This window comes from Perissodus microlepis, chromosome 14 (genome assembly GCF_051167445.1).
Source record: "Perissodus microlepis isolate ML-2025 ecotype Zambia chromosome 14, ASM5116744v1, whole genome shotgun sequence".
Taxonomy (NCBI): domain Eukaryota; kingdom Metazoa; phylum Chordata; class Actinopteri; order Cichliformes; family Cichlidae; genus Perissodus; species Perissodus microlepis.
This window is the reverse complement of record NC_140474.1, coordinates 26,278,613-26,305,936: the sequence shown is the minus strand read 5'-3', so window position 1 is coordinate 26,305,936 and position 27,324 is coordinate 26,278,613. Positions and strand designations below refer to the sequence as shown.

Sequence of the window (27,324 nt, the reverse complement as noted above, 5' to 3'; positions counted from 1 at the left end):
GTGTGTGTGTGTGTGTGTGTGCCTGACTGTACATTATGTATGTGTGCTGGTGGAGTCTAATTAGCCTACTGCTCATGTTCTGAACTGACTTCCACCAAAGTGTCCTGTACAGACAGAAGGTGATATCTTTCTTATAATTGGGCCTCTGGCTCCGCTGACCTGTGGCAGCAGCCTTTGTTATTATCGCTCTCGGCGAGATCAGCTGACCCCGCGTCACTTTTACCTGGCTGAAGGCCTGCACAGATGGCCTGTTCCAGAGGGTGCAAGCATGGGGGGGACATGGTTTGTCACTAAAAATACATAGTGAGAATGAACAACGCAGTCACGTGTCAAAATAATTGCACAAGAATGCTATTAATGGATAAAATGTGATTTTAACCTTTTATCTGCTGCACTTGAGTAGTACAAAACAATCTTCTTTTACAAATGAAAGATCACAGATGCATTTAATGAGGTCAATACCAATTACTGTCATAAGAGGATCACTGATTTTTGTAACTGAGAGGTTATTAAAACAGCTTGGCCAGCAGTTACAACACACTAGATTATTACAGAGAAGAACATTATAAATAACCAGCTGTGTGATTTTACGTTTCATCCTAGGGTTTCATGAAAATATCGCCTAAGGGAGGACACAATATCTGTGACTGCTTAGCTGACAGATTTCTGATGCCTAGCTGCGGACACTTAAACTGAAATAAATGTCCTAGAGAAAGGTCAATTGATCCCATCCTCCTGAAGGGAAAACAGAGTGGCAGATGAAAGTGGATGGGTGACTCAGAAAGTGTGTGTGGTGGTGGTGGGGGGTCATTCACTGTGTGCGTTGGTGCATCTGAGTAGAGTTCATCTGTGTGCTTCAGGTTTGATTGATTGATTGATTGAATCTTTATTTTGAACATGTTGAAAAAGTACAACAAAATAGAATTAAAAGAGACAAATGAACAAAGCAAAACAAAAGGAAAACGAGCAACCACAACTCCAAATAACGTTCATGTTCAAAAAGGAGCAGGAAGAAGCATAAGCTTATTTAATCCCACCCCTTTTCCACTATCTAGTATCAATAGAATACCTCCTTGCAATTACATTATATGTTATGTGTAATTTTTTTTTTTTTTTTTTTTTTTTATATATATATATACATATATGTTTCTATCTATCCAGGTTCTGTGCAGTAACAGTGTGCTGGACTCATCGGAGTACTGGCTGAGGAATGAAAAGGCTTTGTGCAGACTGGGCCTGCTGGATGACGACATGGAGGGCGGCTGCACCATGGTGAGTAGCATACGTGTTGGCAACAAAGTCTGACCACATCGGCTCTAGTGTTCAGTCTTTATGTTCAGCGATGGAAAGGAAACAGTTTGAAATTTAAGGCAGGAACGATGTGAAGGCCCATCTTCAGTCTGCTTCCACTGAGTGTGTCTTTAAAAACAGATATTTTACAGCAGGCTCGTGGTAGCTTCTTGTTGCTATTTAACTGAAAGGTTTTGCTCATAATCTACTCAAACTTTGAGTAGATGCAAACTGCAGCTCTATTCTGCTTTTGAAAGCTCACTTTAACGAGCAGGGTCTTTGATAATCATTTATCACTTTCAGTGACGTTACGTCTGTCGCGTGAACACTTTTCGCACATCATTTCAATTTGCTGTTTTGTTCACTTTGTGAAATTGTAAATTAACAGAGTGAAAACACTGAGTGGAAGCCTTTTATTTTCCTTAGTGTCACTGTCTTATGAATTGCAAATTGAGTATGAATTACATTCAGGATTTGCATCTGTCAGGGGCTAAAAGGTTAGTTCTTGTTCGGGAATGACCGGTGTTTGATCCTTCAAGCATATCAGTTCAATTTTACACCATCGTTGAAATGTGATATAAACTAGATCAACGCTCTTAATAAAATGCTTTACCCCGGAGTCTCACAATCTTTAATGTAGGTGGGACTCATTAAGGAAAGTAGCTGAAGTACACAATCTGTTCTCTCTAATAACACCAGCTGTTTCTCAATAAGAATGGCATATTCTTTCACGCTGTCACAGCCTAATAATAAGTCTACATTCAAGCCCCTCAGGGATAAAATTAAATTTCTTACCTTCAGCTGTAGATTATCTCTCGACTCCCTGCTTCTTGACTTCTTTTTCTTTAAAAAAAAATCCCATTTATATGTAATCTACACATATTTACCAGGAGAATCCAAGAAACACTTCTAAATCACCGGTCACATCTTGCAGCCTCATCTCATTGACTGCAGGACCAGCTCTATGGACCAAAAGCTGCTTTGCTTTCCACGTCTACAAGTTCTAATGATTCTACTGTCAGTTTATAGCACGCAGGTCATCTGCAGCGAGTTGTCATTAAGTTTTTATACATGATGTACACATTCAATGTCATTTTCCGTCTGAATGGTACTGCATCCCACAATCACATAAACAGACAGTTCCCTTGTGCAAAGTTGATGTTGGATTGCACAGACTTGTGAATAACAAAGCCAATATTTACGGGATTGACTGTCCAACATGCTCTGTCCACTGAATATTTCCAGTAGTTTTTGAAGTGGAATTTAATTTCCTGATGTGCATTTTCTGATGTGAGGAAGGGCAGTCGTAGAAAATATCCCAAACTGATTCTCCCCAAATCATCCAGATTGTAGGTGTAAATGGTCTTAATGGTTAACATGATAAGCGCTACATCAGCATGTTAGAATCACAGATAATTTTTTTTTTTTTTTTTACCGCCATGCTAAACTGCAGTGTCACAGACCTGCTGTGGATTTTTATCGTTTTATTGCTACTTCTGTTGCTCTCAGTTCACAGCACATTTTTGAGGTTAGCGTTGGGGGTTAAAGTGGGATTTGACAGGTGTGTCTGCAGTGAAACACAACAAACAGTAACAGGGTTTTCAAGCCTTAGCTAACCAGTGCCATTGAACTTACTGCAGTTTATCCCCGCTACTGAATCAACACACGAGTAAGAGTTACTTTTAATTTCTATAATTATCTCTGTCACAGGCTAAGATGGTCAGTTTTTTATGTAGCTAATGTAAGTGGCAGTAATACACCACTTAATAAGCAATAAAGTGCTTGCACATTGTTTTCCCCATCCATAAAAGATGCCTCGAGTGCTTAGTAATCATTACCAAGGTAACAGGAATAGCAGTAATTTAGCAAAGAGTACCGTTCTCACACTCATGTCACACTTCGTAAGTGTGAGCAGCTGCATGCTGAATTGAATGTTCCTGCAACCACCCGACATGAGCTGCATTCTTGGAGATGATGTGCACAAGCTTTGAACAACTGTGTTTTGTCAGTTTTCTATTTCACAGATATCCCAACATTCCTGTGTTTCACATACTGATCCTGCATTTTTCATCAAAAAGCCGTTTAAGGTCGCCATCAATTTAAGCCAACTTGCTTCAGTTTGGTTGTCTTTCACAAACAAAACATTTGAACAGCAGTTGGTTAGGGTTTCAGAGCTGTGTGTCCGAGATGATCCTATTATCTACTGGGGTTTTTGAGCTTTTGCCTTATAGGAATTACTTAGACATACACTGACCCATTTTTTTTTAATTATTATTGTCTTTGAGCATGTTTAATAATAAAAATAATCCAAAGTAACAGAGTTGCAAGATTAAGTAGGAAAAAAAAAGGACGAGATGAAAAAATGTCTACTTGTTTAATAGATTTATAGAGGGCTGATGATCTGTACATCGTTCAAAATGCACCTGTTATCCACTGGTTGCACAATCGTGAAAAAATAAGTACACGCATACAGCTTTCATAAGAGTTAAAAGGACAAGTGGCAGCCACTTTCTGCTAATCAGATGCACTTGAATCATCAGCAAGTGTGCGCACCTCTATCAAATCAGAAAGATTGGCAGTTTCTGGGTCTGTAGCATCAATCCAGACACAAACTGCAACACAAGACAATCCAGGGGTGGATGTCGCAGCAAATTCACCTTAAGGTCAGACGGTGTAATGCTCAGTGCAAACGTAAAAAAAACCAAATGTGTTAAATATTAAAGTTCAAGACAGTACAATTAGAAAAAGACTGAACAGGAACGGCTTGTGCGGGAGGGTTGCCAGGAGAAAGCCTCTAACTCTCTTAAAAGAAGATGGCAGCACAGCTTAGGTTTGCAAAGTCACATGTAAACTATAAGACCTCAGGAACAGTGTCTATTGGACAAACAAGATCAAAGTGGAAATGTTTGACCATAATGCAGAGTGCCATGCTTGGCAAAAACCAACCACAGCATATCATCACAAACATCTCATACCAGCTGTTAAGGTGGAGGGCTGATTATATTTTGCTGCCAAAGGATCTGGGTACCGCAAAATTACTGACCCAACCATGAACTTTGTACAGCAGATATGTCTCTGCTAAGGTTCTGAGTCATCCAGGTCATTTTAGTCTAAGGAGGTTGGAAAGAAAAGCATCTGGACTTAAGTTTCCTTGAAGACCTTTCAGCTCTTATCCAAGAAGCTTCTTCAGTTCTAAGAGCGATTGGTGGAGAGTCCCAGATTTTAAGCCCTATGGGAGTGTCCCCAAGTGGGTCCCAAGAGGACCCCCTAATGATCGTCTACCTAGTCACAGGAGCCAAGGTGTGAAAACAGGTGTGGGTCATAATCAGCCAAGGTTTCAGGTGAAACCTAGCCCCACCCTATCATGTGATTTTCTGAGGTCAAATGGCCCAGGTTGTGAGTGGGTGCTGAAGTTTCTGGGAAGGGATCTCAAAACTGGATTATAGATGGCAGACAGTTGGTGTCGTAAACCACAGGCCTCTGTTCAAAGATGGTCATTCGCAGTGGACATAGATGGCTTCTTTCACTCAGATGAATTGAAAGAGGAGTCTGGGAGCATCTGGGAAGTGCAGATGCATTTCTTTCCAAGCTCCTTAGACTTTGCAGAGCAAAGTATTAAAATGTGAGGCTGTCTTTCTGACAGCTAAAACCTGGCCATAACTGGATCGTGCAACAGGACAACAGGCAAATGGAGAAAAACAAGAATCAAGTTGCTGCAGTGGCCCAGTCAAAGTCCAAACCTCAACCTGATTGAAATGTCAAGAAAGCTTATATATGCATAAATGATGTGAGGGACGGAGGGACTTTTTTTGCTTTCCATGAAAAGCTGTGTGTGACCAGTGCCAAGATGAAAATAAAGACGACTCTGCAGAAGACTATTCTCAAGCTCCTACCTGAGTTTATGCAGACAGTGTTAATTTTTCTTCCATATAACGTAAGCCCTAGCATCTTAATCTTCAGGTTTTGTATAAATAAGACAATGGCCATTTGTTTTCTTTACTCTACTGTTTTCTATGAATCAGAGGAAAACGTTAATACGACTGCAAACAGATGAGACCCGTCCCCTTGGAGCAACGCTCTCGGACTACAACATGACAAATCGCTCTCGTGACTCTCAATTCACCGTTCAGCTTTTCTGCAGCTTGCACAGAGAATCAGTCAAACTGGAATTTACAGTTAATGCCATCATAAAAGAAGCACAGGGATGAAAATGTATTTTTATATACACATATATGTACAGTTTAAACCTTGATATCCAAAGGCCAACAAGTCTACTAGGTTAAGTTTTCTAAGGAATGATCGCTTGAGTGAGGGAAAGGGGGAAAAGCATCAGTGTTTGTGTGTTTAGGAACAGGAGTAGTCTAAAATAATGAGTGTGGAAGGCCAAAAACTGTGAGCTAAATAAAAGATAAAAGCTCTGGATTTTCTATGTTTCGCTCCATAATCCACCTCTGGCTGCATTGCGTTGTCACCTTTGATCATTCACTCATGTTTTAATGCATGAAGTCACAGAGAAGTGTCATGTTGCTGCGATAGTCACACTGAATTTCATCACACCCCTGAGTGCTCTGACAAGATGAGCGTTTTGAAGAGAAATGCAGCACCTAATTTTTTTTTCTCATTTGCGAGGCAAATTGTTGCTTAACCTCTGCAAATTTCTATTGTTCTATCTGCTACTTACATTTATTTACCAACATGATTTAAAACTAAGCTGTTCATAAAACTCGAGCAATAAAAGAAGAATTAGGGAGAGCAGAAGTCCATATATTTAAACTATTGTTGGCACTTTTCACGCGCAGGAAATGTTTCCCAAACTGACACGAGAAGTTTAGGTTAGCCTTCAGAGCCTCTGCCGAACACTTTCCATTCCTCTCTCCATCCATCTTCCCCTTTGAACTGCAGTCCATGTAGGAAAATGACCTATTCATCACAAGACTCAAACACTTCTCACTTGGGTAGTGTGTCGTGTCCTGACCTTTCCCTTCCTGGCAGAGAGAGAAGGGGGGGAAACAGAATAAATATGCCATCGGCCACGGCAGCAGCGCTGACTTAGAGCAGGATCGGAGCAGGAAACAAAACCTCCTTCATCCAAGACTCAAACCATTTCTCGCAGTTTCTTCTTTAGACTGTCCGTCTTTTTTGACAGATTTTTGCCTGTGCTGCAAAGCTGTGGTCTAAAGTCCTCCTATTTTTATTTATTTTTTTTTTTTTTTGTCCTTATATTAGATTGTGTGTCACTAAGTCTGAATATTTATAGTTGAGGCGAAGATGAATTTGTCTGCTCAGGGGCCACAGTGCAGAAGCATCAAAGATTTATTTCCCTCCCTCTTCCCAAATTGTTTTGAGAGACACTGTATTTCCAAAAGTATCTGCTCACCTGCCTTCAAACGCACATAAACTAGAGTGACATACCATTCTTAATCCATAGTGTTGGAAAGCTAGTTTTTAGTGCATGTTTATTTAATATTGATCGTATAGACTTAGTTCAATGTGTAGCTTGGACGTGGTCTTGTTTAAGTGATGTGTCTCTGGAGCTGGAAGCCAGCCTAATGTGCACTAACACATTTGGGAGGTGTGTAATTTTATGCACTGGCTTAATACCGTGCGTTGGCTTTAGCACACTGACTTCGCAAATTTAAAACAATGCATTTTGAACGTGGACACACGCGTTTCTCTTAGCTTAGCAAGGTGACAATAGAGATAGTAAAAGCAGTGGAGGAGGAAAAAAAAATAATATGAAAATAATGGCTAATAATGAAGTTGCTTACTTACATTTACTGTAATGTCTTATTTAACAGATTTAATATTAGTATGACTACTGTGTTTCTGTGGCTGCTTACCAGAAGGGATTTGGGGTTGGTGATAATAGGATTACATTTCTGGAGAGAGGAAATGGGAGTGTAACTGTACAACAAATGTAAATAGAAATAGCAGTGATTAACTTCCTACGCACTCTCATCCAGTGATAAAGCCAAATCATTCTTTGCATTGCAAACTTTGTGATAAACTGTATTGTTAGCTCATCTCAGCACTTCTCCAAATGTGTAGACACAATTGAATTTATGCGTTTCAAAAACGGAAGCATCACCTACCAGGGGCCTTCAGAGACCTATAACCTACTCTTAGTCATTTTCACCTCAGTCCTTTAAGGTTTGAGATCACTTAAAAGATCCTACTGACATGTTTCCACCTGTATTTACTGAAAAATACGACCCTTTGGTGAATGTATACATCTGTCAACCCAACTGATGTGTATATAGTAAGAAGAATCAGAAGACAACAGCTGTATTTGTCGCCTTTCTGATTTCTTAGTTTTTTGCGTCACACTTAAATGTTTCAGATCATCAAACAGATTTTGACAAAGCTACTCAAACCTACCTGCCCTGTGTAAAAGAACATTGTCTTGCCCTTGTCCTCTAAACCTAATGACTGGTTCTGCCAATCTTGGCAGCAAGAACTGCAGTCAAGACATTTTGTGTTAACTGGCAATGGTTTTAATTCAGCCACATTGGAGGGTTTCCCCATTTTCTGGTAGCGAGCAGAATTCATGTTTCCATGAATTACAGCCCAGGTCTTAAAGCAGCAAAGCAACACCAGAACCATGTTTGCCTGTTGGTGTGATGATCTGTTTATGAAATGCTGTGTTAGGTTTACAGCAGATGTAACAGGACTCAGGCGTTCCAAATACTTTAGGGGTTGCCTTGTCAGTCTTAGGATCATCATTGGCAAATGTGAGACGGGTCTTTGTTTTTCTCATTGGGACTCTCCGTTGGAAGCCATTTTTGCTCAGTGTCCTTTTTTTTTTTTTTTTAAAAATTGTTGAAGCACGAACTTTGATCTTAACTGTGACACGTGACTCCTGCAGTTTAATGTTCTGGCTTCTTTTGTGACCTCCTGGATGAATTATCGATGCACTCCTGGAGTAATTTTGGTGGACCGCCCACTCCTGGGAAAGTTCACCACCTTTCCAAGTTTTCTTCATTTAAGGATAATGGCTCTCACTATAGTTCACTAGAGTCCCAAAGCCTCCAGATAACTTTTTCCAGACTGATAGATGTCAGCTTTGTTTTTCCATCGGTTTCTTTAGATCATGCCTTTTGAGATTTTTGAGTCTATTTACTTTGTCAGGTTCTATTTAAAGAATTTCATGATTCAACAGGTCTGGCAGTAATCAGGCCTGGGTGTGCAAAGCTAGCAGCTACCTTTTCATACACAGTGTTTGTTTTTGGTTTTTCCTCTCAATAAATGAAATCATAATTTAAAACCTGAATTTTATATTTACTCAAGTTATTACTCAAGTAAATTTGTTTGAGCTGAAACATGTAAGTGGCAAGCGAACAAATACTTTTTCACAACATTGTATGTAGCATTCTTTTAGCCTGGGGCGCTAAATTCAGCAGCTCACTGCCAAGCAGTGACCGTATAACACTGCGTGATTCAGCAATAGAAAGGCACAGCTGTTTAAAATTAACCTCTTTTTCACATCTGGATTTGAGAATAGTACATGTTGTTGCTTTGTTGTTTGTTTGTTTTTTTATTTTAAAGCTATATCTGATCACGCATATCAAATAGGAAGCGACTAAGCCTGGCCAGTCTCGGTGTGCAGCATGTGTTCTTTTCCTTTATGGCCTCGTGGACAGCTGATGTTATGCATTTTATAGGCAGGTACTTAAATGTACGACCACAATTTCAGGCTGTTTATAATCATCAGTCTGTGTGAACAGCATGCCTGTCTGGTTTCAACACTAGCACAGTGTAGCCTGCAAAATTAATATGGCAGAGCCACTGAGCCTTGATGTCCCCCCCCCCCGTCCCTCAAAAACGTAGTTTGCATTCACTTACACTTAAAATGGATTATAATTAAAGTTGCCAGCTACCGAGATAAGTCAAAACACATTACAAGAAAGAAATAAAGGAAGCTTGGGACCATGTCCATGTGTTTCCTTTTTTTTTTTTTTTTTTTTTTTTTTTTAAATTACACCACCAGTGGAAACAAAGGACATGCAAAATATACCTGCAGGACAACTGCATAAAAAGACCAAAGTAAATGTCTGACAAGTACTACTATTTATGTAGTATTATTTCAGTAATTGGTTCACGTTTCTGGAATTTATTGTTATTTTTTGGGGGGAGGGAAGATGAGGAGAAAGCGTAAATAGGGTTAAATGTTCAGGATATATGTATTTTAAGGCACGAGGAAAAAAAAGAGCCACTCTTAAAGGAAAAAGAGGAGACAGCAGAACCAAGAGCAGCAGCTGTGTGTAGGAGGATCAGAGTAGGGAGTAGAGAGGGGGGCTGCTTTGGAGGAACGAGGCTTTGATGGACAAAGGACGCAGAATGTTTGTAATGATTTCTTATATTGACCATGTCTGTGCACATAATGTTGTATTGAAACTCTTTCTGTAAAGGCTCTGTTTGTTTGTGTGTGTGTGCGCACTAGTACAAAGAAAGAAATGTGCTTGCTTGACAGTTTGGCTAAATAGGATTTTATGCATAAATAAGTCAGGACAATTGTACCCCTGTGCAGGATGTGTGCATGCCTGCAGAGTTGGGGTCATAGATGGACACTCACTATAAATCTAACTGTATCATACAGAAGCTAAAACTGTACAACTGCCCTGTGGACAATTTCAGCATGTTGACGAGTATTCTGTGTTTAACATTTATTTCGTCTGTATCAGGCAATCCTCCGCACATTCACACACTATATATTCCTATAGGCTCAAAATGGAGGGGTGATATGTTATGCTAGTGATCCTCAAACAGTTCTCTGTAAATGAGACATGTACCTGTATAAAGGTTAAATCAAAGAAAAATGTAATCTCTGATCAGCTACATCATAAAAAAGCCCCCAAAAATAGCCAATGGTCCGCTTGCTTGTTTGTTAAGCAGTATCAAACATTTCACAAGGTTAATTCCAAAAATAAATGCGCAATTTAACACGTTTGGCTTCAAAGTTCAGTATGACTTGTTTTTCCTTCAAGTCTGTTAAAACAATGGCGAGGACATCTAGCACCCAAGCTCGCTGGTAAAACTGAAATTTGTTTTCCTTCTCTAGTAAAGGTCATCTCTGACCGTTTTGGTGGTCTGTCAGCACAGGTGGTCAGAGTCACCCCGAGTTCCCACACTGACCGCCTGGGCTGAAGCCGAGCACAGCTGTAAATTTTCACGGGTTGAGCACCTAGTGAAGCACGAAAGCATGGGGAGACGCTCAACAGCAGGTCTTAGCCAGAGTTCTGACACGAACACGAGCCTGCGTGTAGACGTGCACACCCTTAAAAAAAAATTTACAATTTATTTTCACAATGCTCTTAAATCACACCGTTACTTTCTGTGAAGCAGCTGTTTGATAGAAATGAACCCTTTTGGCTTTTTGTTTTCTGAACGCTCTCGTTGCTTTCACTGTTGCTCCTGGTTCAGTTTGGTAGGTAGCAATCAGCTGGTGAAAGCAGCAGTCAAATCTCAGACGGAGAGGGAGTATTGATCTAAGACTCATGAGGTGGTCAGACACTCCAAATGAGTGTTAATATGCTCTGCGGCTGCTCGGCGGGCTCAATAAACCACCTCGAAGGTGATTATTGTAAATGTCAGCATATCCAAGGTTTGTTACTCCATCAGTTAGTGGAACTTTAACCATGAACTTCACTTAGAAAATGAATATAATTAGTGATAAGCTACTTTTATCCGTTAATCAGCTTCACTGCATATTTGAGTTAAGAGATTTGTACACGTCGTTCCTGATGCAACCCCAAATAGATTTGTATCTCCTCCCAGGTTCAAACTGGGGATCTTTGACTTTCTAAGCAACCGTGTAAACCACTACACTATGAAGCCATAATGTAACTACTGATATAAAATCTAAGTCAAAGCTTATAACCTCTTACTACTGCTGTTGCTCAAAACTGGAGCCCATTATTCTTCATCACGTTCTAACATCAAACCATTTCTTTGTCCTCTTTATCTCACCCACCTGGTCAGTCCTTCAGAGACGGGCTGACGCACCTGCGTGTTGTCCACTATGTCTGATAGAATCAGAGCATGTCCCTGCGCTTGCGTCACCATGAGACGGCTGAATGGTCCTCTCCTCTCCCAAATGTAGAACAACCTCCTCTCGACTCTCGCCGTCTGATAGTGTTAAATTGCTTTAGTCCCCTCTCAAGGTCACGAGTCTGGATCGCTCGCTTTGTTCTGCCTGTGGGTTGTGCGCAGGCGACGTGTTGGTAGACAGGTGGGAGATGTCGTGGTGGCTTTCTCTGGGAACATTTCCAAATAATCAGCACAAGCGAATACTGCTGAGACGTTTATAAGCTAGGGAACGGAACCGGCTGTTCATCCTGTGATGAGCAAGTGGACAGGAAGTGAAAAACTGCAGACACAAAACCAAACACAGTGAAAGAAGTTAAAAAATCAATTATCAGCCTCCTTTTTGGATCAGATTAGGTTCAACATGTGGGAAATATTTTTGTACTGGTGTGTAATCTAATGCCTCATGTGTATCTCACTGGCATTTAACGGCAATTGTGACAACAGTAAAGGTCGTCATCACGCCCTGTAAACTGATCTGAAAAGACGAGCAAATCGGCAAACTGCTTTCACTCCTCGCTGAGTAGATTGCTCTGATTATTTTGATAGCGAGCCAGCAAAGGAGAATGTTATAGGTGACACATGCGGCCCATGAAGGGCACCAGACAAACATAAATGAATGACTAAATATCCATCCATCCATAATTAAATAAAAATCCACCATCCTCATCAGGGTGCGACTGGAGACTTTTCATAGATTCTGTCATTGTCAGCTGCCATTGACTTCACATCTTTTCTGTTTGGCTGAATCTGTTTTCGAGCAGCATTTTTCATCCTATTAGCCTTCATAGTTTAGAAATCATTTGACTGGAGGATAGCAGATTGAAGGTGAGGGGGAAATTGGCCTTTCTGAATGTGTCACATTATCCTTTTGGCTGAAGGATATTTTGACTGCTTCCATCTGACTTTGCTTTGACTTTGTTTTTTTTGTTTTTTTTTTTTGTTTTTGTTTTTTTTTTGGTCACTGCCCTTTCTTTGAAAGTTACCAGTCTTTTGTTTCTTTTAACTCTACCATTTTCTTTGATGAAGAAGCCCTGACTGTGTTTTAGAGATGGGGAAAAAGAGCAGAAGCAAATCCTCATGTTGGAATATAAACTCATGAGTACATTGGCCTATTTATCGTAGCAGTTGTTGCTTCACTTTAACATCTGCAGCTAGAAAATGTGACATTATTTCCCCCCAAAATTACCCAAAAAATACATGTGGATCTGTTGTGGCTTCTATACTTTGACACGGCTTTCTGGGTCTAGATCTTCTTTAAGCAAACACCGATAAATGAGGAAAAGATGAAAGTCGTGAGATATGTGTGCCGTCTCACAATTGCTGTTTAAAAGCCTAGCAGCAAACGCCAGGCACACCTCAGGAGGTTCAAGGGAAATCATTTCAAACGGTGATGTTGTTATTTGAATCTATATTGTTTTTGCAGGTGTAGAGGAAAGAATGGGGTTAGATATCAGCAGGTAGAGCAGACGTGGAGGTGGCGGCAGTGAAAGGGAGAGCTAGCGGTATTCTCTCCCCCCCCACCCCCCAAGTTCACTGAGAGAAGAGAAGATACCACAGTAACTAAGAATGACTAAATTTAATGAGCAACCAACAGATGGCTAGATGTTAGACACTGTGACCTTTCATGATCCAAAAAAAATCAACAACAAGAGCCAAATTCTTTTTAAAAATGAAAACAAACTAGACTTGGTTATTTGTTTTTCTGTTATCTACAATCCCACAGGGATTTGTGAGGACACAAATATGCAAACCTTATGTTTCGGTATTTGGTTCCACCACCTAATCCAACAATGGGTGCAACTGAATATGTGCAGTAACTGTGGATCAGTCCTTTGTTGGAGTTTTTGGATTGTTCTCTGTATAAAACAGCTCACTGTACAGCTTCAGCTCTGGGATGTTGGTAGATTTCCTCACTCGAACTGCTTCCCTCAGGTCCTTTTATGTAATTTCTGTTTGATTACGGTCACGTTACAAAACGTTAACTTTATCCCCCTTATCTATCTTCTATAAAACCACTCGCATCCTCAGGGTGGCTGTTTGCCGCATGACTCACTTTCTCTATTGCTTCAATTCATATCCTGACATTTTCATTTAGAGTTTGCGGCTACGATTTAGAATTCATTGTTCCATCAGTCGTGGCGAGCAGCCCTGACCGAGATGTAGCGCAGTCAGCCCAACGCATGGCACGGACATAACCAGGTTTCCCCTTCTCCAAACATAAACTGTTTGGAGGATTTTTTTTTTTTTTTTTTTTTTTTGTCACATCCATCCACAAGACATTTTTTAACAACCCTCTGGCTTGCCACCATGACCTTTAAACGCAAACTGCAGACAGGCTGGACGATTCTGTCTGGAGAGCAGCATGTTCTCCATGCAGGGCTGCAAGGAGGACGTACAGAGCAGGAGTCAACAAGAGTTGCTTCCCTGGATTCCTTTGACCTCCCAAACTATTACACACCTTTCTCTTCAAGTGGCTTTTGTCGATCAAGCGCGGGGTCACCCTCCTCTTGAATTTCCTTCATTGTATTTCTCTGAAATTGCCTTTGTATTATAGTTATTACAGTTATGCGCTCATATATACCCATCTGTTAAACAGAAACAGAACAGCCAATCACATCAGGCCAATAACTGAAAACTACTGGTTCTAATTTTACCTTGCTAATCCTGAATGTTTTCATACTCTCCATTAACAATGACAGATATGTAATGCTCACTTTCTGAGTATCTATAATTTCCTTCTCTTAAATTATGAAATCGTGATTGCATTGCAAACATATCGCTCTGCCCAAGGCACTTCGAAGCACCCTGCACATTCATATTGAGTAGGGGTACTACTCAAGGTAAACTGCAATCCCCTTCCAATGCTGTTGCAACTGAGCTGTATTCATTTAGCCACACAGGACAAACTTGGCTGCGCCAACTTAGAGCAGAGGCTGTGTACTGCAGAATCAAACAGCAGCTATTGGACAGTCCCGGGGTCCCAGCACTGACATGAGAACTCCATCACAGACCATTAAACCTGCAGTCAGAGCCGAGGGAACGCGAGACCGGCAGGGAATGAAAGACGGGGACTGTGACAGGCATGCTGTGAAAGCGTGGAGACAGCTGAAGAGGAAAAGCAAAAGAGGAGAGACATGGGGAAAGAAAATCATTTCTGGTTTACACCTGCTCCTACCAGCCCCTCTGAGACAAGAACATCTCCTTAGAAAGGCCTCTGTCAAATTACAATGTGGTGGACTGAACAGACGGCTTCTGTAGTGTAGCTGATGGACAGGCGGTGCAGAAACTTCAAAATTAACGTAAAATCCCGTCATCCTGACGCCTTCTTTTTCTTCACTCTCAGGTCTGTTTTGTAAATCTGGACCCACAGAAAACTGACTGTCGTGATGACAGAAGCGTCAAGGTGAGCAGATTTCTCCTCCACGCTCATTTGTTCTCTCCTTGCACCCTCTTTTTTTTTTTTTTTTTTTTTTTTTTTTTTTTCCCTCCTTCCTTCCGACTTTTCATCTCTCAGGAACTCTGGTCCTTGTATTTCACATACGATACATGCATTGGCTCAGTTGCCATGGATTCAAGATCATTACCCAGAATTAGAGGGATGATTTGTGTAGAAAATATGCAGATTTTGCGGTCTTTTGCAGCTGGCGGTGGTGGGCGATCAATGATCATTCCACATGGTTCAAGTCCTCTCACAGGAAGGATTTTATAATTATGTCTCTCTGACTTGGAACCGCAGGGAGCACATTATGTTCAGCTTTGAAGTGACTTGACTAAACGCTTTGTTGTTATCTAGTATTGTCTCTGTGCTTGGATTGTGTCTTGCAGAAATTGGCATCTGTGTCTCCAGATCTGCCAAAGCTTGTTGAGTTACTGACCGTCCACCAGCCGAAAGAAAATGAGATCCTACTGCTGGGTGGATTAGAAGCCACAGAAGCTTGCCAAGCACACCCACACCCCTCAGCTCAGGTAAGTTTGTAGTGGTTTTCTATTCGTTATAAGTATTTCCAGCCTTTGGATTGACTGGCCGAGAGCACAAGCTGTTCTCGTACAGCAGCGCTGTGTGATTAGATGTGAACCTTTTGTGCTGGGAAAAAGACCCCACATGAGGGAGTCCATTCATTTTATGGAGCAATTCTTCCATTTTTAGTCTAGTAAAAGCATGCCCTCATCTTTTGAGGCACACAGCTATCTTGGCAAACACCAACTTCAGGTTTGACTTTTATTTTTGTGCAAAAAAAGCGATGTGTGTTCCAAATATAGTCATGTGAAAACTGGGCCGGTAACAGACAACTGGTTTCAAAGTATGTCTGAATACAAAGCAGCAAACATCAAGAGTAAAACATTTCCATAAAAAAAAAAAGTCTGATAAAAAGACATTTGGTTTGAACTTTTTCGATGCAAAGGATGCGTTCACACTTAATTCATCCAGATGCTACCGCAAATACGACTTTGTTCAGCAGGTGAGTGTAAAGAAAACACACCTGCAGGTACCGAGCAAAAAGTCGCTTTTTAATTCTATACTCTGAATTTTTAAACGGCAATAAAAAATACATACAGACACGTAGGTAACTAATAAGCCTTTCTGTTGGTGTATTTGTCTTTAAATAAAAAAATCCCCTGTTGCGGTCGCTTTTTTTGAAGCTCATCCAATAAATGTTTAAAACTGCTGTGAGAATCAATAAACAGCCCTAGGAGCCTACACAGCCTATTAAACTTTCATTAGCAGGTCCGAAGCAATTCATAGTATATCAAATATCAGGAAGAAAAACAGGCAATAGAGCTGTATGTTTTAAGAGATTTATAGTAAAGTTTGTGACTATATGTGTTAACTGTGCTTGCCTATGTGTTGTGTCTGTAGTGGGTTTTTTAATACTTTTGGACCTTTGGATACATTACATATTGAGTATGTGTGAGCGTACATGAAATTTGTCCGTGCTCCGTTCAGGGTGGGCAGAGATGCACAGGTGTGTGCCTGCTTCAGTGTTCAGGGAAGAGACGCTCCACACAGCCTGGTAGCATCATCTTTGAGATCAACAAGTTCCTGATCGGCCTGCAGTGGGGAAAAGAGCGACAGTGTCAGCAGGGCAAAGCGGCTGGACAGCGCCTCGATGATGACACCAATCGCTCTATCTCGTCTATAGAGGAAGACTTCCTGACGGCCTCAGAACACTTGGGAGATGACAGCGAGGACGACGGCTTCAGAAATGGTGAGTACGGCAGGGTTTGTTCTCAGCTGGGTAAAAATTATAATTATTGTTGTTGCACTCAGAAATGTATCTTCTCTAAGGGAAAATTTAATTTGACAGTCAGTGGAGGGCAAATCGGGATAATATTCTACTGTTGATGTGACATTTTGGAAACCGGTGGTGCTGCTTCCTAATCCGTGTAGACGTTTGTCATTCTCTCTTTCCACGGCTTTTATTTTTTTCCCTGTCTGTTCACAGAGCCAGAGAGCGGTGACCTGGGAGAGAGCGTGCCAGAAGCTGCACAGAAACACTGTGTCAGACTTGCAAGTCATCGGGGACAGCTGGCACGTCATCAGCAAAGGGAGGATGCCGAGGTGAAAAAGGAAGGGCATCAGCGAGCAAGCATCCAGACTAAAGAGTCAGCGGGGTACTACGCCACCAATCTGGCTGAGTCGGTACTGCAGGATGCCTTCATACGGCTCTCTCAAGATGAAACCTCCTTTGCCTCAGAGGCAGCCATCAGTGTGTCCCTCTCTAGTTGCCCTCCCAACTTCAAGAGCCCTTCAAAGACTAAACAGCCTTCCCAACATCGCACCTGCTCTTTTGAACTCCCTAAAATTGTCATTGTTCAGAGCCCAGACAGTTCTGACGGGGCTGCAGAATGGCCGGAGAACCAGGTGCCTCACGTGCCCGACCACGCTACCAAAACTGGAGAAAAGCAACAGAATGAGACGCAGGCTCACAATCCCCATGACAATGGCGGACACGTATCCAAACATGTAGAGGTGGCTTTGGCCTGTGCTGCCAATATTATTGGCACTATTACTACCCCGCAGCTAACAGAACAGCTCGCCATGGAATCTGCTTCGGAAGAGGACGTCGATGAGGAGCTGCAGGAACCAGAAGATAAAGAAGAGTACTCCTTCTCCTCAGCTATGTGTGGCATGGCTCAGGTAGCCGGCGCTGTTGCAGCTGTGGACTTAATGGAGGAGCCCGGAGACGGCGGCGATTCGGACACAGATCCCGCTGAAATTTACACGGCGTCCCGCGGTCTGCTGTCTGCTGCCGAGGCCTCCGCAGCCTTCACGCTGCACTGCAGCGTGGCGGAGGGAACCAGCGTTGAAGCATTTCGTGCCAACATTGCTGAAGTCCTGCATCGGGAAGCAGCTGAGGTGCTGACTCAGCCACAAGGCTACAGGAGTGTAGCCCATCTGCTGGAAACCACGCATAACAAGATAGTAGATGGCATTACGTTTTCGAAAAAAAGCTACACGGATGAAAGGGAGGTGGATGAATTAATAAATGAAGTGGCAGACAGTCTATTCAAGCATGCTTTAGAGAAGGCAAAAAAGAAAAAGGAACTGGAGGGTACCGGGAAGGAGGCGCCAAGCTTTCAGGTATTTCTGCAAGACAGTGTCAACAATCTGCTGTTTGATATTCTCTGCCTGACACAGAAAAAGATCAGCCACATCTCCACGTGTGACCAAGGGTCACGCGACACACGAGAGGGTGATGCTTGTGTTAAGGAACCTGCTAACATCAAGGAGGATGCCAAGGATCCATTAAGCCAATTACAGTGCTTATTTGGGCATAATGAGAATCTAAGCGGCGTGCTGCACTGCACAGATAAGTTATCCACAGTTGCAGGGCTGAAGGAGAAATATGCGCTTGAGGAAGGTGATGTCATTGCATCGTCCTCAGCAGCAAACATCAAAGAACAACAGCAGCAGTCATTGTGCAGACAAACTCAGTCTAAACCCACTTCCTTGCCAGCCAAAGACTTTTCTGACAGCCAGCAGGGCAGTGGTGCAATCAGAGAGCCTTTAAGTGAAATCCCAGTTCAGGTCACAGAGAGGAGAGGACGACTGGGGACAGGCAGTGACAGCAGACAGGCCTCTCTGACACCTCAGTCCTCCCTGAACTCTTTCAGAATAGACTCAGAGTCCAGGACACCAATTACTTGCTATGCTGATGATTTGGCTTCCACGGTGGTGTCTATGGCCACAGAACTTGCAGCAATCTGTCTAGAAAACTCCACTGGGAAACAGCCCTGGTTCTGTGCCCTTAAAGGGTCCTCTGCTGAAGTCCCTGAGGGCTATTTGATCCCTGCTTGCCGCACAGTACTGAGGAGAAAAGAGGGTCAGAACAGCAATTCAGCTTCCAGAAAACATCGGGCGCCCCGCCTAAGTGAAATTAAAAGGAAAACTGAGGAGCAGCCAGAGCTAATGGAGCGGCTGGTCAACCGGGTGGTAGACGAGTCGGTAAACCCTGACGAACCGCAGGACCCATTTGCCCTCTTTGCCTCTGAGGTCACGGCTAGGATCCTGAACTGCCCTGAACTCAATGTGGTGGATACCTCCAAAACAGGCCAGCAGCGCAGCAGACTGCAGTGTGAGAGGTGGAGCCGTGGGAAGGCATCCAGTTATGAGAGCATTCCAGAAGAAGACGCGGACCCATCCGGCACACCCAACACCCTGGGCCCGGGCAGCCGGTTAGGTCAGAACTTGAGTCGCGGCAGCTCGATTTCTAAGCAGTCCAGCTGCGAGAGCATCACAGATGAGTTCTCTCGGTTCATGGTTAACCAGATGGAGACAGAGGGCAGAGGCTTTGACCTTCTGTTGGACTACTATGCAGGGAAGAATGCCAGCAGCATCCTGGCTGCTGCTGTACAGCAGGCTGCATCAAAGAAAAACGGCCACCTTAATGTCAGGGCGTCATCGTGCCTGTCTAAACAGTCGAGCACCGAGAGCATCACAGAGGAGTTCTACATGTTTATGCTTCGGGATATGGATAAGGAAAACAAAGAATATGGCATTGCAAAGACTAAAGAGTGGAGCAACAGCCTGTTCCCACCTCCTCTAAGAACACCCTTCTGTATACGTCAGTCTTCGGTGCCAGACCGGCGCTCCTCAGACTCACGGCTGACTGTCAACTCGCCCATAAAAGCGAACTCTTTTGATGGATTTGCGCGGAATGTGCACGGGGACACATTAAATATCTTCCCCACCAACTCTGTGTCAGCCACAGGACTGTGCAAGTCAGACTCATGCCTCTATCAGAGGGGTAAGACTGACCAGATTACTGATATGCTAATTCATGAGACCTGGTCAAGCTCTATCGAGTCCTTGATGAGAAAGAACAAGATCATTGCTGATCCTGAAGACAGTATTGATTTGGAAGCTGCAGGAGACTTGCAGCCCCATGTGCAGCAGTTTGCCAATCGCCTGGCAGCTGACATAGTGGATATTGGCAAATCTGCGCTGGGGGGACAGCAAGATGTAGGTGTAGGCACACCTGGGTCACATCCACAGGCGCACATGCCTGTTGGTGAAAGGAGGAGGGGGTTCAAGCAATCCCATCTACGCTGTAGCCGAAGTAGGTCGAGCCAGGAGCAAGCTGGCAGCATCGGGGGAAGTGACAGCGGTTCAGCCTGCATAAGGGGCCCCAGAAATGTGCCGCTGATCCACATCGAAGGAGATCAGCGAGATGAAGAGACAGTCTCAAACCCTGAAAGAACAGGGGGACATCAAGAAGCGTCATCAGACACGCCAGCTACCAAGCATACGGAGAGAGCTCCCACCAACAGCAGCAGGTATTACACTGCTCACAGGCTATTGTGTGAGAGTCCGACCCCTCCTTCTTCAGGCAGAGTTTTCTTTAATAACCCTGCAGCAGAATAGTCATCTACTGGATGTGAAACGTAGAGATTGATCTCTCTGACAAGAGTAAGGGAGAGAAATAAAAAAAGTGCTCGACTATTTTTAAACAAAGTATGAAAATCTGGACTAAACACATAAAATGCAGGTGTACAGTGCTATTTATAGAGTTTGATCAAAGCTTAGCGGGCACGCAGAGGATCTATTTACTGGGTGAACTAATCTATTTTAGCAGGTTTGTCTAGGCTGTGACTCACATTGTCTGGGTGATGTACTGTGTGTGCAGAAAGCTTTTAGCAGCTTCATCCTTTATCCACAGAGTGGCCGCTGAAGTCCCCTTTATCAGTACAAGCTGCACTCACACTAAGATAACAAACCACAAAACACTCGCTGATATTGAAATAGATGGAATCGGAACTGAGATTCTACTGAGACAGCCGAAATGACAAAGAATTTGGGGGCTGCATTGTCAGATACACAAGTAATTGAAACCAGACTGACGTTTTAGCAAGACAGGGACTCAGCATGGTGGTGAGATTTATTCTAATGCTGGATATTTCTTGAGGGGGCTTTCATGGGAGACAGCAGATTGTAGGACTGTCAAGGAGAACATTTTTAGTTCACATTTCTGGGGTAACAAAGACTGCATGTTTCCATTTGGACTCTAATGACACCACTAAAGTGTATGAGCAGCATCGCTAATGTGCAAGAGAAGCCGATAAGTGGAATGTATGAAAGCTCAACGTAGAGTTTTATTGTGTTTTTTGATAACACTTGATAAAACGTGTAATCCAGAAACAAGTGGAGTGCATGTGTTTGTCCCTTGTGTGCGAGTGCAAGTCAGTCACTTGCCTATTCAATAAAACCTGATTTCCCTGCAGAATTGAGGATGGCAGCTCTCAATCATCTGATTATGACTTAATTTAATCAGTGTCCTGGAAAAAAAAGAGCTGAAAATCCAACAGTGCCCATGGGAAATGCAGTGTGCTGATGCATTAAAGATATTCAAAGGAATTAGCTTTCTTTTTAATAATCATTTCACACTCCAAAGGCATTTGTCATTTGTAGAAAGTTACTGTTTACAGTAAGACATGATCCCGATATAGGCTTATAGAAAGGAGGTTAGTAGTAACAAAACTGGGTGTCTGCGTAACATTAGTAGTGCATAGAGGAGCAGGAACAGTAGCCAAAGTGACCAAAGCATTGCCGCCGACATTGTGGACATCTTGCGGTTTGCTCTCTCCAGCAGTGACAGGGACAGGACAGCCGTGGCTGTGGCTGCAGTAGTGAAGAGGGACAAGCGTTCTATGAGTGCTAGCAGTGAAGAGAGCATGGGGAGCTGGTCTCACATAACCCCCGAAGATGACCCCCACGAGGAGACCAGTAGTTTTATCCACCTGAGCGAGGGGTCAGTAACCGCTGCTCTTTTGATACCGCTCCAAACGCTGCTGCTCACCCTCACCCCGCTCTCATTGGCCCATTGCTACTAACTGTGTTCTCCTGTACCAATGCCAATTTACTCCCTGCCACTCCAGTATCCACACCTGCTAATGCAGTGTATGGCAAGAGAGCTCGCTCTGCAAAGCCATACAGGGCCAGATCTCCTCCTGCAGCAGTAGGCTGCAGTGGTGCAAGAGCTCTTATATCATGGATCAAAAGGCCAGCTCATAACATCCACTAAACCATTCTCTGCTTCATCAAATTCTCATTTATTTACCCAACTAATCACCTATTAAAATAAGTTTATGGTGTAAGATCCCCTTTTTCCTTAAAACAAAAAGAAGAGATGTATACCATAATGATTAAACTCATTTAATTTCTCAAACTGGACAATCAATGATCTGGGCAGTTCCGAGAGTTAATAGGAAGTAGCAAGGTACTGTGTTCAGAGCAAGAGTAGTTGTGTGCACCACCATAACACTGCAACCTCTCCATCTACCTGCTTACTTTAACTCTGCCTCATCCCTGATCTATGTTGTGACACAAGGGCACGGCTGCCGGCCTTGCCTGTCCACCCTCCCCACCTAACTGCCTCCAAATATGCCTCATCCCCATTTCCAGACGGACCAGCTTCCAGGCAAAAAATACGAATCACCAGCTCTCCCAGCTTCAGTGCCCAGTTCTGCTGCAGCTGCTATTTATGTTAATCACCAGCTAATAACATGACCTGCATCCCTGCGCTTGGACATTGTTTTCTTCACAAGTGAACGATCGTGTTGGATGTCTCGAGACATCATTTAAATGACACTTTTGCTGTTTTTTGTTTTTTTTCCTTCCTAGGAATGGGACCAGCAGCACGTCTAGCTTAGGCCTGGTAGACCTGGATTCTTTTTCTGATGTTCCCTCTCAAAGCACAGTAATCCAGTATGTTTCTGCTATCACTGTATTTCTCATTATGTCTCTGGTGTGTCAACAGTGACATTTTTAATACACACAAACCTTGCAGGTATTATTTTCTCTCACACATGCTAGACAAGGATATTAAGCGTCATTCCAGAACAAATAACAATTTTCTGTTTAACAGACAAAAGCCTTTTGAATTTTCTGCATTTATTCTGTTCTGTTTCATTTGTCTAAACAGTAAATAATCAGGTTAACAGTGCAGATTTTTTTAAAATATCCAAAAAGGTTCGTAATTTAGTGAACTATTAAAAAAATCGTATTTTAAAACCCTGATTCCACAAATGTTTGCACGCTTCATAAAATAAGAGAATTCCGTGATTTTCAAATGTTACAAACCTGCATTTTGCTCACAACAGAACATAGAAAACTTCAATTCAATTCAATTTTATTTATATAGCGCCAAATCACAACAAAAGTCGCCTCAAGGCGCTTCATAGATACAGAGAAAAACCCAACAATCATATGACCCCTATGAGCAAGCACTTGGGCGACAGTGGGAAGGAAAAACTCCCTTTTAACAGGAAGAAACCTCCAGCAGAACCAGGCTCAGGGAGGGGCGGGGCCATCTGCTGCGACCGGTTGGGGTGAGAGAAGGAAGACAGGATAAAAGACATGCTGTGGAAGAGAGACAGAAACGTATCCAATGTTTAAACTGAGGAAATGTTGCATTTTTTTTTTTAAAAAAGAAAAAGGGTCACTTTGATGGTCGAAGATGTCCCGTCCGTTCCCCTTCCCCCCACAAAAAAAAAGGTCATGTTTGCCACTGTGCAGCCTCTCCTTTTTTAACAACAGTCTGTAAACATCTGGGAACTGAAGAGACCAGCTGCTGGATAGAGGATTCTAGCTGTTCAGCAGTCCTGAGTTGTCTTTTTTCATATTGTTTCATCATGCACCAGATGTTTTCAGCTGGCAAAAACTCTGGACTGGACTCCTCTTGCTGAAATATGCAAGGCCTTCCCTGACAATGTTGTCATCTGGATGTTGCTCTAAAGACTGTGTATACCTTTCAGCACTTTCTAGATTATGTCACACGTCTTCTTCTGCACATGATGGTTTTAACCTGCATTTGCAGATGGCACAGTGAACTCACAGACAGCGATATCTGGAAGTGCTTCTGAGTCTATTCAGTGATTTCCACAAAACATCCTGTTTTTAGAGGGCCTGAAGATCGCAGGCATCCAATATTGATCTTCAGCCTTGGTCCTTGTGCACACATTTCTCTAGATTCTTTGAATCTTTCGATGAAATTATGTGCTGTCGATGATGAGGTGTTCTAAGTCTGTATTCAGAGGAACAGTATTATAAAACTGTTCCACAATTTGTGGAATTGACCTAATTAGTTACAAAATGTTTATCCAGCTGGAGTTTTTTTTTTTTTTTGAGCTAATTGTTTTCATGAACTAGTCAAATTTCCCAGTTCAAACATTTATGTTCTGTTGAGTAGAATTGGGTTTATGAGATTCTCATATTACTGCATTCTGCTTTCATTTACATTTTACAACATCCCAACTTCTTTGGATTTGGGGTTATATTTTAATTACATGAAAATAAATACTGTAGCATTGCTTTTAGGTTACCAGAACATGTGCAACTTTGTAATTAGCGAGCTTTCAAGATGTGCTTGTATCTAGATTTTGCTACTTTTGGAGAGCCAGGCTTGATGCTTTTCCTTGCTATAGCATTGCAAGTTGGTTATTTCCCATTTAAGCATTAATGGTACTGCTTTTCCCAAAATTTCAAACTGCTTCATTAATGTATGTCAAACATATGTGAAACTTTTAGTCTCCATTATTTTCTTTCTTTATAGCGAGGAGACTGAGAGATGCCACCTGGCAGGAGCCAAAGAGACTGTATTTGGTGAGTGTAGTTTCAAATTCGTAGTCATCAATGGTGTTATTTAGAGACTGGCTAATTTAGCAGATATCAGCTATTTATCAATTTGCTGGTATTGGTAGAGAAACAGCATTTAATGAAATTATGAGTGTTGATGTCACATAGTTTGTCCACCAGAGGACAATCTGCAACTTCCCTACTGGCAACACAGCACAATCTCAATTCAGTTCAATTAACAGTCACCTCAAGGTGCTTTATATTGAAATGTAAAAATTTTTGAATCTCCAAATAATTGCTCTTAAAGTCTTATAGTGTTATATCCACTTGTGAATTATACACCTTCCTCAATTTAAACATCTTATTACTCATCAGGAACTCTTGAGGGATTCAAGGCAGAGTGCTGTGATTAAGCCTCAAAAATTAAATCTGCCAGAGTAAAGCTGATTTTTTTTTTTTTTAATATATATATTTTCATATGTTCATAAAATCTTAAAGGTCCATTGTTCCAGAAGTGTTTCACCTCAAAGATCATCATTGTTTAAAGACGAAGCAAAACTGAGCCCTGGAGAGCTCAACACGCTGAGTGACTACATGCATTTTCTTTTGATGTTTCAGTGAGTTTAGAACAGGCTGAATTGTCTGTGCGCCCCAACACTGCTTTGTTAGTGAGGACAGTATAGCTATCATCAAGGTGTTATTCAGTGCTGACTCGTACTACGTTATGCCATATTATATTTGATCTGTTAGAGAGCAGTTCAGCAAGAACAGCAGGCGACGGAAGCATCAGGGAGCTGTTGGTGGTAAACTGTGACCTCGAGCCAGAGTGCATGGACCTGGAGCTGAGAGTGGCTCTACAATGGATCGCTGCCTCGGAGCTAGGCCTTCCTGCTCTCTACTTCAGGAAGTCCAAAGAGAAGAGAGTTGCAAAGGTAGGCAAAGCTGCTGGCTTGTCAAATCATACATTTATAAGCAGATCATGTTACTGATGTATTGTTTTTGCTTTTTGTTCTGGTCATTTTCTTACCTGATTTAACTGTGGGGGAAAAAATAAATAAATCTGAAGCTCATGAGACTGTACCTTTTTTTTTTTTTTGTCCCAGTTCCTGAGGGTGGTCCACCTGATGTCTCAGAAGGCGTGGAGGATTGCAGACTTGTTTGGCGCTGTGGTTCAGTTCTGTAAGCTGCACGAGAAAGCGGAAGAAGCGGGCAAGTCTCTCCAGTCAAGCCTGTTCGATTGGCTTCTGGAGACACTTTAGGACACTTGCCGCCTCTAATCGCAAACAGTAACAATACAAGCTCACTCATTCGCTCACATTTGTAACATGTTCCTGTTTGCGCGTGTATTGTCTCATCACACCAAGTGTCTCCTACTGAGAGCTGAAAGCACGACGCAATCGGCATACTTGAGAAATTCATACCTCTCACCCTTGTCCAGTTGGACCGATCTCCCTTTAACGAGAGCATGTTCTTGTTTCCAGAGTTACCTCTCTAGCGACATGCACGCAAACACACGGCAAACTGTAGGTACACGGGTTGGACGTTCCTGATGGGAATGAATGAGCCCTCCAGTGATCATAGTCAGCAGGTTCTAACTGCTCCAGATTATATATAAAATATATATTTACAAATTCACACAGTCGAATCATGATTTTATTTATCTATTCACTCAGAGAAAGGCACCTATAGGACATACTGTAGGAAAATCAGGTTGTAGCCTTCCCGCAGCTCAACATGCTCAAACCTTTTGTATTAAAACTACTTTTAAAAGAGGCTCTTTAGATCTAAGCCCAAAAAAGCCCTGACACTTTCTTCTGATGGTCACATTGAAGTGCACATTTACTTAATGTAAGTAAAAGGTCCAGATTTTTGTTGTGTCCATTGGCTAACGTACCACCTCTGTTGTGACTTTGAAACTCAGTACATATGATATTTTATTCATGTTACTTAAGAAGGGATTATTTTGGATAGCTGTACTGTATATACTGTAGATTTTGAACTGCTGCACCTTGGAGTAGTGGCCCGCTCCTTTAGCTTTTGCTATGTCTAAAAAGACAGAGTAAGGTTTGTAATGTTGAATTTGTATGTGGATTTGGTCAGTATATTTCTCTACTTAGTGGTAATCTTGTGTTACAACAGCATCGCGGGGGGAAAAGCACACGACACAGCTGTAAACTTGGTCACAGTAGAAATGAATGTATTTATCTTTTGACATCAATAAATTTCTGTGATGTGAAATAAGAGCAAGTGTTGTGTCATTTGTAAACCAGGGAAAATAAAATCTCAATATACAGGGGTGCATTTATGCACACTATTACACTCCGTTGAACTGTTAACCCAAAAAGAGAGAATTAAAACTACTAAACACAACCATACTGATAGGTTTATTATTGTAGTTTGCATTCAGGAACAGTGCTGTATACATCACAGTTGTATACAACTGTATAACGCCAGTTCAAAACAGCAGTCTCCTGCAATATTAGAAACCCCAAGAAACACACAAACCCCTGTGAGCAAGCTCTCTGTGACAGTGGGAAAGAAACTCCCTTTTAACAGGAAGAAACCTTTGGTAGACAGAACCAGGCTCAATGAGTGGCAGCCATCTGCTGTGACTGGTTGGGGGTGAGGGGAAAGAGAAGGTAGTATGAACAAAAATATTGGCTGACTTGCAGTGGTGGTGTCCTATTACAGTCCCTCATTTTAATTGAATGAGCCCTTTAGAAAGAGACATTTTCTCACAAAGGCAGACTGCGTGGCTAGGTGCTTGATTTTATACACTTAAGACACTTGAATTTAAAGATTTAGTACTGTGGCCCTATAGCTCTGTTCATGTAGTGTAGCTGGGTCTAGCACAAATCTATAAGAAGGTATAA

At 42.2% G+C, this 27,324-nt stretch overlaps 1 protein-coding gene across 5 annotated transcripts in view; it reads left to right on the top strand.

The window, feature by feature from the left end:
• The window catches only part of sphkap (SPHK1 interactor, AKAP domain containing), a 118,108-nt gene extending 91,416 nt beyond the window's left edge, over positions 1–26,692 (top strand). For 3 of the 5 annotated variants that reach the window (XM_084949967.1, XM_084949966.1, XM_084949968.1), the window contains 10 exons: positions 1,162–1,272; positions 14,720–14,779; positions 15,202–15,342; positions 16,322–16,583; positions 16,821–20,154; positions 21,465–21,626; positions 22,499–22,582; positions 24,429–24,478; positions 25,202–25,383; positions 25,555–26,692. In XM_084949967.1, coding sequence (XP_084806093.1) covers positions 1,162–1,272; positions 14,720–14,779; positions 15,202–15,342; positions 16,322–16,583; positions 16,821–20,154; positions 21,465–21,626; positions 22,499–22,582; positions 24,429–24,478; positions 25,202–25,383; positions 25,555–25,710 — 4,542 coding nt within the window. In that variant the 3' untranslated portion in view covers positions 25,711–26,692. The remainder of the gene's footprint in view (positions 1–1,161; positions 1,273–14,719; positions 14,780–15,201; positions 15,343–16,321; positions 16,584–16,820; positions 20,155–21,464; positions 21,627–22,498; positions 22,583–24,428; positions 24,479–25,201; positions 25,384–25,554) is intronic. The other 2 variants (XM_084949969.1, XM_084949970.1) reach the window with 2 other exon arrangements.
• Positions 26,693–27,324: the final 632 nt, after the last annotated feature.